General features: G+C 44.7%; 2 protein-coding genes across 2 annotated transcripts in view; one reads left to right on the top strand and one right to left on the bottom strand.

Annotated features, from left to right (window-relative positions):
* Nucleotides 1-6050, top strand: LOC119654481 (dnaJ homolog subfamily B member 14-like). Its single transcript, XM_038059902.1, has 3 exons — nt 1-1092; nt 1153-1316; nt 5347-6050. The coding sequence occupies exons 1-3, from the start codon at nt 266-268 to the stop codon at nt 5475-5477; spliced, it is 1122 nt and encodes a 373-aa protein (XP_037915830.1). The 5' UTR covers nt 1-265; the 3' UTR covers nt 5478-6050.
* Nucleotides 6032-13183, bottom strand: part of LOC119654480 (structural maintenance of chromosomes protein 6) — a 24738-nt gene continuing 17586 nt past the window's right edge. Inside the window, exons 16-19 of the mRNA XM_038059901.1 lie at nt 10416-10499; nt 10126-10353; nt 9925-10058; nt 6032-6133 (exon numbers count right to left, since the gene is read on the bottom strand). Of these exons, the coding sequence (XP_037915829.1) occupies nt 6106-6133; nt 9925-10058; nt 10126-10353; nt 10416-10499 (474 nt within the window). The 3' untranslated portion in view covers nt 6032-6105. The remainder of the gene's footprint in view (nt 6134-9924; nt 10059-10125; nt 10354-10415; nt 10500-13183) is intronic.

The following is a 13183-nucleotide window of genomic DNA, read 5'->3' on the forward strand; positions in this document are numbered from 1 at the left end:
GATATTGTAAAAAGTGAGTATCGTAATTGATGTGCTAAAGTGCCGTGGGATGAGTCTAATTTTGTTTTAATTGGAATTTTCCTAGCTCGGTTATTCCCTCACAATTTGCCGGTCGTCCCCGTCTATAGAATTCCAGTGCTCAATGAACAAATTTCTGGTGAAATTTTAACGTATTGACTTATCAACACGACCCATTGCCATTAAACACGAATATTCAATAAAACGCCTTCAAATCCAATTATAAGCTTGGAATTGATTGTATAATATGGAAGGGAATCGTGACGAAGCAGATCGTTGCATTGACATCGCCCTTAGTGCAATAAACACCGGAAATTACGAAAAGGCAAACAAATTTCTACGAAAGGCCGAGAATCTGTACCCATCACAGCGGGCCAAGGACTTATTGCAACACGTCAGCTCAATGTCAGGAACATCTAGTTCAAAGAACCAGGCCAATGGTGAAGGGGTCCGGCATCGGAAAAGCGAGAAACAGAGAACGACCAGCGACAGCAAATCAGACGCGGAGGTGGACTACACAGTTGAGCAGCTGGAAATTGTGAAGAGAATCAAAAAGTGCAAGGACTACTACGAAGTCTTGGGGGTAACGAAAGAGGCAACTGACTCGGAGATAAAGAAATCGTACAAGAAACTAGCACTGCAGTTGCATCCGGATAAAAATCGGGCTCCTGGTGCGGCTGAGGCATTCAAAGCAATTGGAAACGCGGTAGCTGTTCTCACAGACGTGCAGAAGCGCAAGGACTATGACCTGTATGGGTCACAGAGCGACGACTTGCGAACAAATCATTACAATCACACACATTTCCATCACTCGGAACACAGCAACTTCGAATATGCTTACGCACGCGGCTTCGAGTCCGATATTTCGGCGGAGGAATTGTTCAACATGTTCTTTGGCGGCTTTCAAACGAGTCGGCGTCCAACGACAGGCGGTGGTCACCATTCTCACTATGCACGTCGCGAGCAAAGCCAACAACCGAGCTTGGCGTTTGGTTTGATCCTCGTCCTGATCTTGATCTCGATTATGTCCTCGTTTCTTACTTCAGATCCAATTTATAGCTTAGCCCAGACTTCGTAAGTGGCTCATTCATTGAATTTTTGGGGATGTAAATTCAGGTTCTTCCTACATTTCAGAAAGTATCCTGTGCGTCGGCAAACGAACCACTTGGGGATACAGTATTACGTGAAGGAGAACTTTAATACGGAGTACCAGGGATCGCTGGCGCGATTGGAGAACTCAGTCGAGGAAGACTATATAACGACGATGAAGCAGAATTGTTATCGTGAACGAACGTATCGTGAGTATTGGATTACTAGTTTGAAATAGCTGAACAGGGGTTATTACCAAGTGGATGTTACTTAACAAATAGATTAAGTTGTGCTTCGTTTTCCGATGATTAGAAAGTGTGTGAAGGCATTAGTTTTCTAGATTGGTTAGCAGAATTCAAAAAATGCCTCTTCCTTCAGATTGCCAGTTCCAATGACACATTCATCTGTCCAGAAGCTACTTCAAATCCTTAGCTATGCCAAGAACTGCTTGTAATCCTTGACCTTGCACTGGTAAATGCTTTCAATATTTTTCTGGCGCTGAAGACAATTTTTGCCTTACAAATGTTCAATCAAAAATCCCGGGACAAAAACGCCCGCTGTCCTTCCATCCAAAATCAGATTCAGTTCAGAATGAATCGCTGAAAGAAATCCTACACTGTCACGTACAAGACGAGAACATCTCATTACATATTCAGCATTTAAGGGAGATGAGGGATCTGTTCAAATCCCAATAAAACGGTACCACTTGCTAGCATCTCTTAAAGAGAAAACAAAGACTAGACTGGAGTAGACCAAGTCAATGCACTGGACTGAAGTTTCTTCTCAGGAGATAGGGCACGCGTTTGGCATACAAAAGGACTTTTTACAATTCGAGCTGAACATATGATCACACGTAGACTGGATTTCACATCCGCTTCTGTATGCTTCCCCACAAAGGACAAGGAAGTGATTGTGTCGCTTTTATTTACCTTCATAAAGCATTTCTCGTTCCCAGGTCCCAGCACAGGAAGCCATGGAACCAGAGACAGATACAGGGGCAGAGTCTAATTTTAACCCACCTCTGGATCCGATATTTCATTGTCCCTCTATCCTGTCCGGACTATGAAGTCTCCATTTTTCGGAGATTTGTCACTTTTATTTATTATTCTTTTCTGTTTATGGCATTTAGCATGAAGCGAATGCTCACCATAACAATCGCAAGGACAAATAAAGACGAACAGGTTGAGAAGTAGGAATCTGTTCAGCGGGTTCATGCCAAAGGATTTATTTGCAAGGATGAAATTGTAAAATCGGCGGAAGGTGATAATTTTGTGGTAGAAATTGCAATGGAAAGTAAGGTGTTTACTGCGGTCGTTGTTGCGATTAAATGGAAGGAATTGCTTTGACGCCCACAAAAGTAAATACCCTAGAACTGGTGACAAAATGGTCCACACAGGAATAGCGAGATATATTACAGCACATGCTCCTCAAAAATGGTAATGGTCTAGCTGTTAATGGTGCCGATGTATGGGGGTTTTGGACACCTTGGTTGCACCGGTGGCTGGCTTACTAAGCGTGAATTCTACGTCCGGGCCCGCGCACTATTGATACAAGACTCTTCTTTAGCCTTTGTCCCGTTCAGAGGTGAGGTCGACCCGTCTTACTCAGTTGCACAATTTTGTTCGGTCTTAGGTCTAATCTGGATGGAGTCGCGGAGCTTACAAATCAGCATGTAACATATGAAGCCATTGTTGTTTTCGTTGACCTTTTGGTCGTTTCCCGCCGAGTTATCAATCAATCAATCAATAGTTCTCGTCAACACAAATTTCATGTCTATACCAACGAAGATGGTGGTGGAGAACACCGATGGTGGCCACTGTCGAAATAAATTTCGAATGTTGTTCAACCCCGCTGCGCCACATCACTTCGCTCCCAGATGAAACCTAGGGGTTTCAGCGACTGAACTCGGAACTGCGTTCGCCATCATACGGCGGAGCGAAGACGATGTTATTTTGGGGCGCAAATGGGCTTCAGCCTGGATAAGGAGACAGCCTTTTCCTGTCCCCCGATCTCGAGCTGGAAGAAATGCTCTCCCCGCTCGGGAACACGGTACGGGCCTTCTTATGGAGGCTGCAGCGGCTTCCGGACAACATCTGTCCTGACCAGGACGTGCGTGCACCTGTCCAGCTCCTTGAGCGCGCAGGCAGGCGCGGACGAGTGTTGTGTGGCTTTAATGTGGCGAAGGCTGTCTTTCAGCAGGCGCAGCAATCTCGAATCTGTGAGACCCGATCTCTTATCGAAGACCGGATCACTTGGAAGTCTTGGGTTCTCTCCGTATATAAGCTCCGCGGAGCTGGCAGCAAATTCCTCTCGGCGGGTTGTTTGGAGGCCAAGTAGGACAAGAGGCAAGACCTGGGTCCAGGACGGGTCGTCGCGGACCATAATGGCGGCTTTCAGTGTCCGGTGCCACCGCTCTAGCATTGGATTGCGGGTGGTATGCAGTCCGCTGCCGTTTAAATCCCAGGAGTGTGCCTAATTCCGAGAAAAGGATTGACTCAAATTGCATTTCCTGCTCTGTGATGATCACTGAATGGACACCAAAGCGAGGGATCCACTCGCGACAGAGGGCTTCGGCACAAGATTGCGCCGTAATGTCCTTCAGAGGTATTGCCTCAGGCCACCGCGTAAACTTGCCGATGATTGTAAGGCAATACCTTTAGCCGTGCGAGTCTCGCAATGGGCCTACGATGTCGAGGTGTATGTTGTGGAACTGCTTGGTAGTGCGGGGAAATGAGCCCACTTCGTTTCCTACATGCCTGGTGACCTTACACTTTTGGCATGCGATGCACTCTCTGACTTAGGAGTTGATGTCCTTATTCATGGAGGGCCAGAAGTATTTTCCGGTGACTAACCGATTTGACGTTCTAATGCCTGAATGCGCTACGTCGTGAACCGCGTGGAACACTTCCTTGCGAAAGGTGGCCGGGGTCCCTTTTCCGAGTATTCGCAGCAGAGAGAGAGAGTCGAGCTGAAGATGGGCAACTTCCGAAATTTATATTTGGGGGTGGATATGAGGCTCTGAAGTACTGCGTCATCTTCCTGCACCTTGGCGATAGCCAAGAAGTCGAGTGAGGCAGGGATGTAAACCTCGTAGACGTGACAAAGTGTTAGCAACTGCGTTGTCCTTGCCGGACACGGGATGTATGTCGGGCGTGAACTGGCTTATCAAGCTCAGGTGTCGAAGCTGACGAGGGGACGCTTTGTCGGGCTGTTGTTTCAAAGCATATGTGAGAGGCTTATGGTCCGTGAACACTGTGAACGGCCTGCCTTCTACGGAGAAGCGGAAGTACTTAAGGCTGAAATACGCGGCGAGCAGTTCTCGATCGTAGGTGCTGTAGTTCCGGTGAGCGGGGTTTAACTGTCTGGAGAAAAAGCTCAACGGCTGCCAGACTTCACCTTTTGGTGAAGAGCAGCATCTACTGCTTTGTTAGAGGCATCAACAAAAACGGCTAGGGATGCGTTTTGTCGAGAAAATGACAAGGGTGTAGCATCAGCCAGTTGTTGTCAGGATTTGTCAAAAGCGCGGACAGCCTCTTCAGGCCACATAATCTCTCGTGTGTCCTTTGTTTTGAGGCCAGACAAGTACGCGTTCAAAACGGACTGGTGTTGGGCAGAAAACGACGATAGAAGTTTAGCATGCCCAAGAGTCTTTCACGGTTTTCGAACGCAGAAAGCTTGAGATAGCTTGCACCTTATCTGGGTCGGGCTGTATTCCGTCAGGGGGAATGAAGTGGCCGAGGAATCTCACCTGTGTCTGGAGGAACTTGCATTTCTCAACGCCGCATTGCACAATCCGAAGGTCATCCGTGTGAACTCGAAGAGTCCAAAAGTAGCCGAGCAGAGAGCATGCTGCAGTAGAGAGTTCTGCCACTAGGCCATTTTGGAAAGTTTGAAAAAAATCAAACTATTATCAGAGTCAAAAATCAAAAATTTGTTTTTCACTTGAATTTATGGCAACCTAAGGTGTGTATGACGTCGTTACCATATAAAGTGAACTCATATGAAAGGCGGAGTTGCATATATCAAAGAATATTTTGAATTTTTAGCTTTATAATAATGGAAAAACGTGTATAGGAAATTTCACAGACAACGCACACCCCCTTATATGGTATTCTGGCTTGTTTATGATTTATTTGTTGATTTACCAATTTGAAATTTGGCGGACTTTTAAAATTATTTTGTTGCCGCGGATAGATCATCTTCATTTATTATTTCATTACCTCAATTATTTATTTTCAGGTGAATCAATGATCAGCCGAGCGAAGACGTTTGGCAGTCGATCACAAGTGGCACAGGCTCAGCAACTCAAAACTCCTTCCTGCGATAATCTTGCTCGAATTGGGATTAATACGCGATTTTCGATATTCTAAGGAGACAACCTAATCACTCGAAAATCCCCAATGAAAGCAGAACGAAAGCAATGGAGGCTAAATCCTCATCTGAGAACTTCTCTCAACTTTAGTATGTGATGTTATGTTCTTACTTTACCCAACACCTCATTCCAATCTACAGTTCAGGGAAGGGCCGATGTCATGAAACCAAAAAAAAATGAAAGTTAGGAAAAATCAGCAGAAATCACGTGTATCTGCAATTTTCAGTTGTTTTAGTTTTAACAGTATTATATCGTTTAATTTTCGGTGCAGATGAAAATGAGTTTGTATGTAGTACAAGAGAAATTAGCGCCGGCACGCGTGATTATTTGAAAACAGGCAATATGTGGCTAAAATATTTAATTTATTGCGAGTAGATGCAATTTCTGTTGGTAGGTGCCACCGACAGAGATCCTAGTTCAATCGAATATTACGATTGGGGCGTTTTCAGCAACAGGGGGCAGATAGATTAATGTGAGAAGTTTACAGTGTATTTATATTGGGAAATTTATGACTTGAAATGTTATAGTTGAATCAATAAATAAAAGGAATAATTCCGATTTTATCAAAAAATGGTTTTTATTTGTTACTAAACTTTGTTGCTTTTGTTAGCTATTTATATTACATTTTACTGCGAAGAGCGAGGGTCGGCCATCCTGGAAAAAATGTTATAATTAAATAAAAAATACATTTATTTATTTAAGGATAATAAACGGAGATAATCAAGTTAGGGACTCTCCCCCGAAGGAGGAGAAAAAGCTTAACTTACGATCGAAACTACAGTATGAGTAAAAATCTAACGGACCTAGTCTCGGAATTGGAGAGTAGAAACATGTTAAAGTTCGAGCTCTGCGACAGACACTTTAGAAGTTTCAGTATTACGCGTGCTATACGAAGGCGTACAGTAAGTGATGTCAGTAGAGACTAAGTAGTCTGTTAGGGAGTTTACGGAGGGTACACTTATCGAGAAAAGAATCGGGCAGGATACTCCACAAGGGGGAAGAGTTCTTTTTTTTTAAAGAAAAGGGATCTAGAGTGAAATTGCATTGAACTTTTTCTAGGATAAAATCATTGAACAATATTCGATAATACTTCGAATGAGGGAGCTGAAAAGTGTAAAGAATGGTTGGGCAGAGCTAAAGTTAGAAGAAATGCGCAATGTGAAGCCAGACACGCTGGAAGCAAGATAGATTTTTGAGATTTGTGAAAATCACGCAATAATTCTTTAAAAAAGTGAAATCACGACCTATTTTTAGCCTATTAGAGGCTGAACTCGCTATATATCATATAGGGCCAAGATCCAAGCCATCCGGAAGTTTCCGAGGTCAATGACTGTCGCCAAACTGCTTCGATTTCAAAGGATATGCCCAATTTTTTCCGTCGTTACATTCTGAAGGCTGCTGGCATATTATTTGCATTAAACGACCTTTTCAACGGACTGCTCACTGTATTTTGAAGCAGCAAGACAGCAAGGGCGTAGAACAGTAGAAAAGGAATGCAGATGTCTCAGTAAATTGCGGGGTGAGCTGAAGTGCATCTTAGGTAACCGCGACTGATGACACGTTGGTGTGGTTGACTCGCTAGACCCCATCAAGAGGTACATGACAACCATATGTATAAAACAGCACTCCTACCACAACCTCCATCTTATCGCAGAACCCCAATCTAGCCCTGAGAAAGACCGTTCCTTCATAGTTTTTACCGACATCAACCACTGGTCTACGCCTTCCAGGCCTAACTAAACTACATCCTGCAGCACCAGGTAACTTTAAAGCTCGTAAAGGACAACGATGTAGCAAAGGTATTTCACGTACATGTGTCGTCGACATGCTCTCTATATTCATTCCAGAAGTTGTCGTCGAAGCCCAAGCGAGAGATCAAGAAATCAACCATTTAGTCGAAAACTCCAAGCTTGCATATCCATGATTGGACACCAGTGACCAGCAATACGCCTACCGACGACCTAAAGCCAGCACATCTCTCGACTTCAACCTCCACATTGACACCTATTCCCTCGGAGTCCAGTATCCACCATCATTGGGCTCGCAATTTAGCAACTCATCGCAAAAAGCCCAAGCAGGCAGGTATCGTTCTGTCCACAATTACCGACTAGCGCTGGAGGGGGAGTAGTTTTGGCCAAGATGTGCAAGATGCGGACTCGGCATAAATCCGACCAAAACGGAACTGATGGTATTCATCACCAAGTAAAGGGTACCTGAATTCCACCTACCACGCCTGGGTGAACAAAGATTGATTCTTTCCTCCAATGTAAAGTATCTAAGTGTAATCCAGGATTCAAAATTAAATTGGAGATTGAACATAGAACTGAGGGTTAAGAAGGCCTGTATAACCTTCTATGCCTGCAAGGCAGGCTTTGAGCAGAAAGCACAATAGAACGAAGCTTAATAGGATTCAAAGAACCACGTGTGCAGGTGCTACTGGGGCCCTGCAATCCTGCCCGCCAGATTTCTCAATGTACTCCTGCATCTCCTCCCTCTAGACCTTCACATTAAATACGTTCTAGCGTGCAGTGCCGTCAGACTACGTGAGTCCGGATGCTAGACAGCGAAACCTTGCGGCCACAGTAACATCCTAGACGCAGTACTTCGGAAAATCTGGGGTTTCTCCACGCAAGCTGAACTTCACGACAAACTTTGCTGTGGGCTTTCCAACCAGGAAAAAGTGGAAGATCGGCGGTGTGTTGCAAGGTTATGACATAGTATTCTTCACCGATGGATCAAAAATGGTCTGTGGAGTCGGTACGGGGGTTTTCTGGAATACACACAGTGTATACGAGTCGTATGGTCCCCCAGGTTTCGCCAGCGTATTCTAAGTGGAAGTACTGGTGATACTGGAAGTCTTTCGATAGTCTTGTACTTAGCAACGACAACATCCAAGCTGGTGGGGCAGTGCAGAAACGAGCTGATCAGTCTGGACGGCACGGTCGAGGTCACCTTCCTCTGGGGCGTAGGAACATAGAGGCGAATCAGCGGGCTGACGGAATGGCCAGGCGGGGCTCTACTCTTGGCAGTTCTTCGGCGGGTACAGTCGGTGCACCGCTGACGACTGTCAAGGGCGGAATCTACTCGCACTACTTGGCAGCCATGGACCTCAGAAGGCGAAGACTTACCACCTGTGCCAACTCAAGGAGGATCACAAGAGCTCCTGTGCCAGACGCGTGTAAATGCTTACAAGATTACGGCGGTCTGCACGGGCCACTGGCCCATAGGGGACCATGCCGCTAGGCTCGGCATACCTTACAATTCGCATTGCCGAAGCTGCGGAGAAGAGGGGGAAACCCTCAGAGGGATTTCTAGCTGCAAGGCGGGAGAACTGCTTTCCTTCGTGAATGCTTTGGGTTAGCTCTAGAGATCTTAGTCGGCTGCACTCTGCTTCCCTGCCCTCATAACGGCAGTTACGGTCTTAGGAGTTTATGGATCAAACCGGCGCGCCACAACGCTAATTGGGTTCCTCGGGACGGCCCTTGATACCTACCTACATAGATTTCCACGATCGCTCAAAGTGAATTTCTTATTAAATGTGCTACATTATACTCACACCAGGATCTTATTCGGATATTCCGTATAAGAATGCTTCCTCGATAGGCGACTTTGTGAGGTATTGGTTGTTTTTCACATGTGTTTCCACCTATAGTGCATTCCAACAAGTACAAGTATATAATAATATCGACTCTAATTCTTTCTGATACACAGAAAGTCATCTGGTGCCGCATGGGTGAATTCGCAGCTGAACGTCTCGCGCATAAGATAGGTGCATTTGAGACACTCCAATTCGCTAAATATGTTTCGTACCGGAGTATTTGGTAATTGTATTTTTTCAAAAAAATCTAAAAGAACCTTTCCTTAAGAAATAAACAAGGCTTTGAACAGGACACTGCTTTTTAAACTACCACATGGAAAAATTGAGATGATGGTTTCGGCTTTATGGAACGAATGTGAAGAAGAGAAGACGACGGCTTAATACTTCATATCCAGTGGTCTCCTCAGTCGACAAAACTTCGGTGAGATTTTCTTCAACGAGGAATCTGTGCACTGCCTGCCGCTGGAAGATGTGTTCAAATTCGCAGAAGCTTGCTTATCGCAGGCAATAGGCCACTGGATACGTGATCTTAGGGGATAATGCAATGGATTTGTTAAGCATATTCTCGCGAAATTTGTTGTGAGAGATCATCGAATAAGGGGAAGTCAAAGATGACGTATGTGGCGACACAAGACACACAAAGATCATTATAAAAAAAATACAAGTAAAATACTCTATTGGGGGCCAAACAGGAAAAAAACAAATATAACGCTCTGTAAAGAAGTAGCAACAGTAGGGATACACCATCTCAAATAAACCTATTTTAATTGATTTGATATTCAACCTCCTCCTTCCCCTTTCTAACTTTAATGAAAAGAATATCAAATTTGAAACAAAATATATTCACCTGTGGATTTTTATCCAATTTGAAGCCTCCACAAAAGACATATCCTGCGGCGATAAAAATGTATACTGCCGATGTGACTTCTTCTTTGCTTCGTTTAAGAGTAATTGCGTTATAACTTTCCGGTTGAATTCATCCTGAATAATATTTTTCTTCCCGTTAATACCATATAAAACCTGTGCTGGTAAATTGAATTACACTTACCGTAAAAACGTCATATTCATCTAAAAAATAAAATGGATGATCAATACACGACCATAAAGAGAGTAACAATGCCACTGTTGAAAATGATCGTTCGCCACCAGACAGAGATTTGGTATTTGATACGGCATTTTTGATATGTTTGTCTCTTGGAACTATGGTCATTGTTAAAGTTTTCTCCGCGTGATCGATGCTAAGCTCGCCGTCAAAATCGCGTAGTTTCAGAATGTGCTGGAATTGTTTAAATGGTTATTTTATAGTCATCGTTCATTGAATCCGATATTATTACTTACTTTAAATGTATGTGATACACGAATGGCCATGTGTTCTAGGAGACATTTTAGTGTCCTGAATCTTTGCTGCCGTGATTTCTTCAACTGTAATTTAGAAAAGATAAATCGTTAGTTTATTTGGTTGATTGGTAGATGTGAACTTCTAGCTGATTTAGAAATTGCGGATGGTAAATATGTAAGGGCTAATACGCACTTACGGTTGACCGGCGTAGGCGGCTAGATGCTCTTTGATTTTAATATGTAACCGTGCATACTTGTAGGTACTACACCCGCAACAAAATTTCAAACGCGACGGTTGAATGAAGTTGCGGCCTGAGCTGTGGTTAGCCGCCAACTGTACTGTACTGCGTTTGTAATGTGCGACTAATCCCCAGGTATAGTTGTAGTGACCGCGGCTTCGCGATGGAAGCGGAATCTCATTCGTCTCTTTCTGAATTAATTTGCTCAAATAATGCATTTCATAATGTGCAATCACCCTAATGTTCGCCGCAGATTGCACATTATTGAATGCATTCGGGCGAATTAATCTTGACAGAGGGGAATGATTTGCCGCATCCGTAGGCGCACGCGCATGTTGCTGCAACATGAACTTAACAGAGTTCAAGGCGAAAGTAGGGGCATGGGGAGCGGGTCTCGGAAAGAACAGTGGACTGGCGGGTAACAAAGGAGAAGTTTTTTTTAGGGAATTGTGGCGAGAAAGAGGAGCTGGACGAACGGAGGCCAAGAAGAAGAAGTGTCTGAATTGTGACTTCTTTCCTCTGGCTTCGTTCAGGTGCTCATTGGGGAAATGTGTTGTGATTTTTTATGCAGACAGTGACAACTATTCCAATTACAATTTATGGACACTTTTAACGACGTTGTAGAAGTCATTTAACGAAAGCCCGTGTCATTCATGAAGTCAGCATTGGGAGTGTTGCATGGAGTCTAAAGCAGTGAAAATCACTGTTGTTGCATAAACGACATTTATAATTTGCATGGTCGCATCAGTGCCTTTCGAAAGCAGTGTTAACCGCACAGACTATCAAAACGATTGGTTCAACACCAATGCTGATATCGTTCACGAATTGATTTCTGTCATTGTGGAAAATTGTTCAAAGATCTCATTCATGATTATTACAAATATTGTGAACTCTTGTGTATCAATTGCCACATAATTGCCCGTTCTTTCATAATAAGCTTTTTATAAGCTCGGGTGGCGACCACGCCGTCCTAAATGGTACGCATGAACCCTTCCGTCTCAGCAAAGAGCTGCCCAGCACACAGCCATCTGTTCGACAAATGTAAATCGATAAATGGCTGCCAAAGACAATTCACGTGTTTACTGTGCATTGCCTTCGACTTCCATTCATTGATACGCTCGTGGTCCGACTTCACCCCACTCAGAGGATTGAAAGATCGATCCTTCCTTAAGTGGAGTTAGTCCAAATTCTGCCTTGCAGACAGCCGCATGCAAGGGACTCGCCTGCTCTTTGCTGTAAAAATAAGCGCGCAGCGAGTCAGTCGACTTAGTGATGATGTTGTGCCGCCACGTCAACCACGCCCCTACCTCCGATGTCACGAGGCAGGTTCATCCGCTCCACGGCAGAATTTGGATGATGCATTCGGAATTTGGACATCCACATCGGTCTTCGTCCACGGCAATATTCTGGATGCATAAGCCAGTGAAGGGATAGCTGTTGGTGTTAGTTCGGCAGGCGTTTCCCAAGTTCTATGCTCCATCTTGGGTACCAATCCACATTTCGCCCTGGGACACATACCATCTTTCAGCCGTGCTTAATCAGCATTTCAAGCAAAGTGGTGACGAAGATAAGATAGTGGTATTTATTGATGACACAGCTATTTTGACGCCAGGGATCAATGTACAAGAAGCGATAGCAAGCAAAGCTACACGCTGTTAATCGCATTATGATTGGAGCAAGGAAAAGGAAAATTAAATGATCCAAATTTCAATAAAATAAAATATTTAGGTATGGCCTTTGAAGCAATGGTTGCCGCTTGCTTATTTCCAGCGGCAGTTGTCAAAGGTCGAGCGGAACTACGGCACGTACGACCGCGAACTCCTCGCAATATACACTAGCATACGTCATTTCCAGCATTTACTCCAGGGTACTCAGTTTGTCCTCAGGACGGATCACAAACCGCTCGTGTGCGCTTTTACTCAGAAGTCGAATAAAGCAACCGCGCGCCGCGAATCGAACACATAGCGGGACACACCAACATTGTTGCAGACGCCCTATTTCGTGTGGAAGAGATTTATATAGCAACGGATTTCGACCCCCAAGACCTGGCGGATGAGCAATCTCGCGATTCAGAGTTGCAGCAGTTGCTGAGTACTGGTACAACGTCGTTGGATCTGACAGCTGTTCCTATCCAAGTTTCAACTATTTGGTGCGACATTTCCCTGCCAACCCGTTGTTCCTAGGAGTATGCGGAGCCAGGGTTTTCGATCTTTTCCATCGTTATTCGCACTCCGGCGCTCGTTCCACCTTGCGAGCAGTATCGAAGAAATTCGTCTGATCTAGAATGCGTAGCGACTTTCGGCAATGGTCACGCGAATGCTTGCAGTGCCAGCGTTCTAGGGTGGCGATGCATACCAAAAAGTTCATCCAACCTTTTGCGATGCCAGACCAGCGTTTCCAGCAGGTGCATATTGACATTATCGGATCATTTGCGGCGTCGGGCGGTTTCCGATACTGCCTCGCCATGTTGGACAGGTTTTCACGTTGGCCCGAGGTCTGCCCCCTTAAGGACCAGTCAGCAGAGTCGAT

Source organism: Hermetia illucens, chromosome 4, assembly GCF_905115235.1.
Source record: "Hermetia illucens chromosome 4, iHerIll2.2.curated.20191125, whole genome shotgun sequence".
NCBI classification, from domain to species: domain Eukaryota; kingdom Metazoa; phylum Arthropoda; class Insecta; order Diptera; family Stratiomyidae; genus Hermetia; species Hermetia illucens.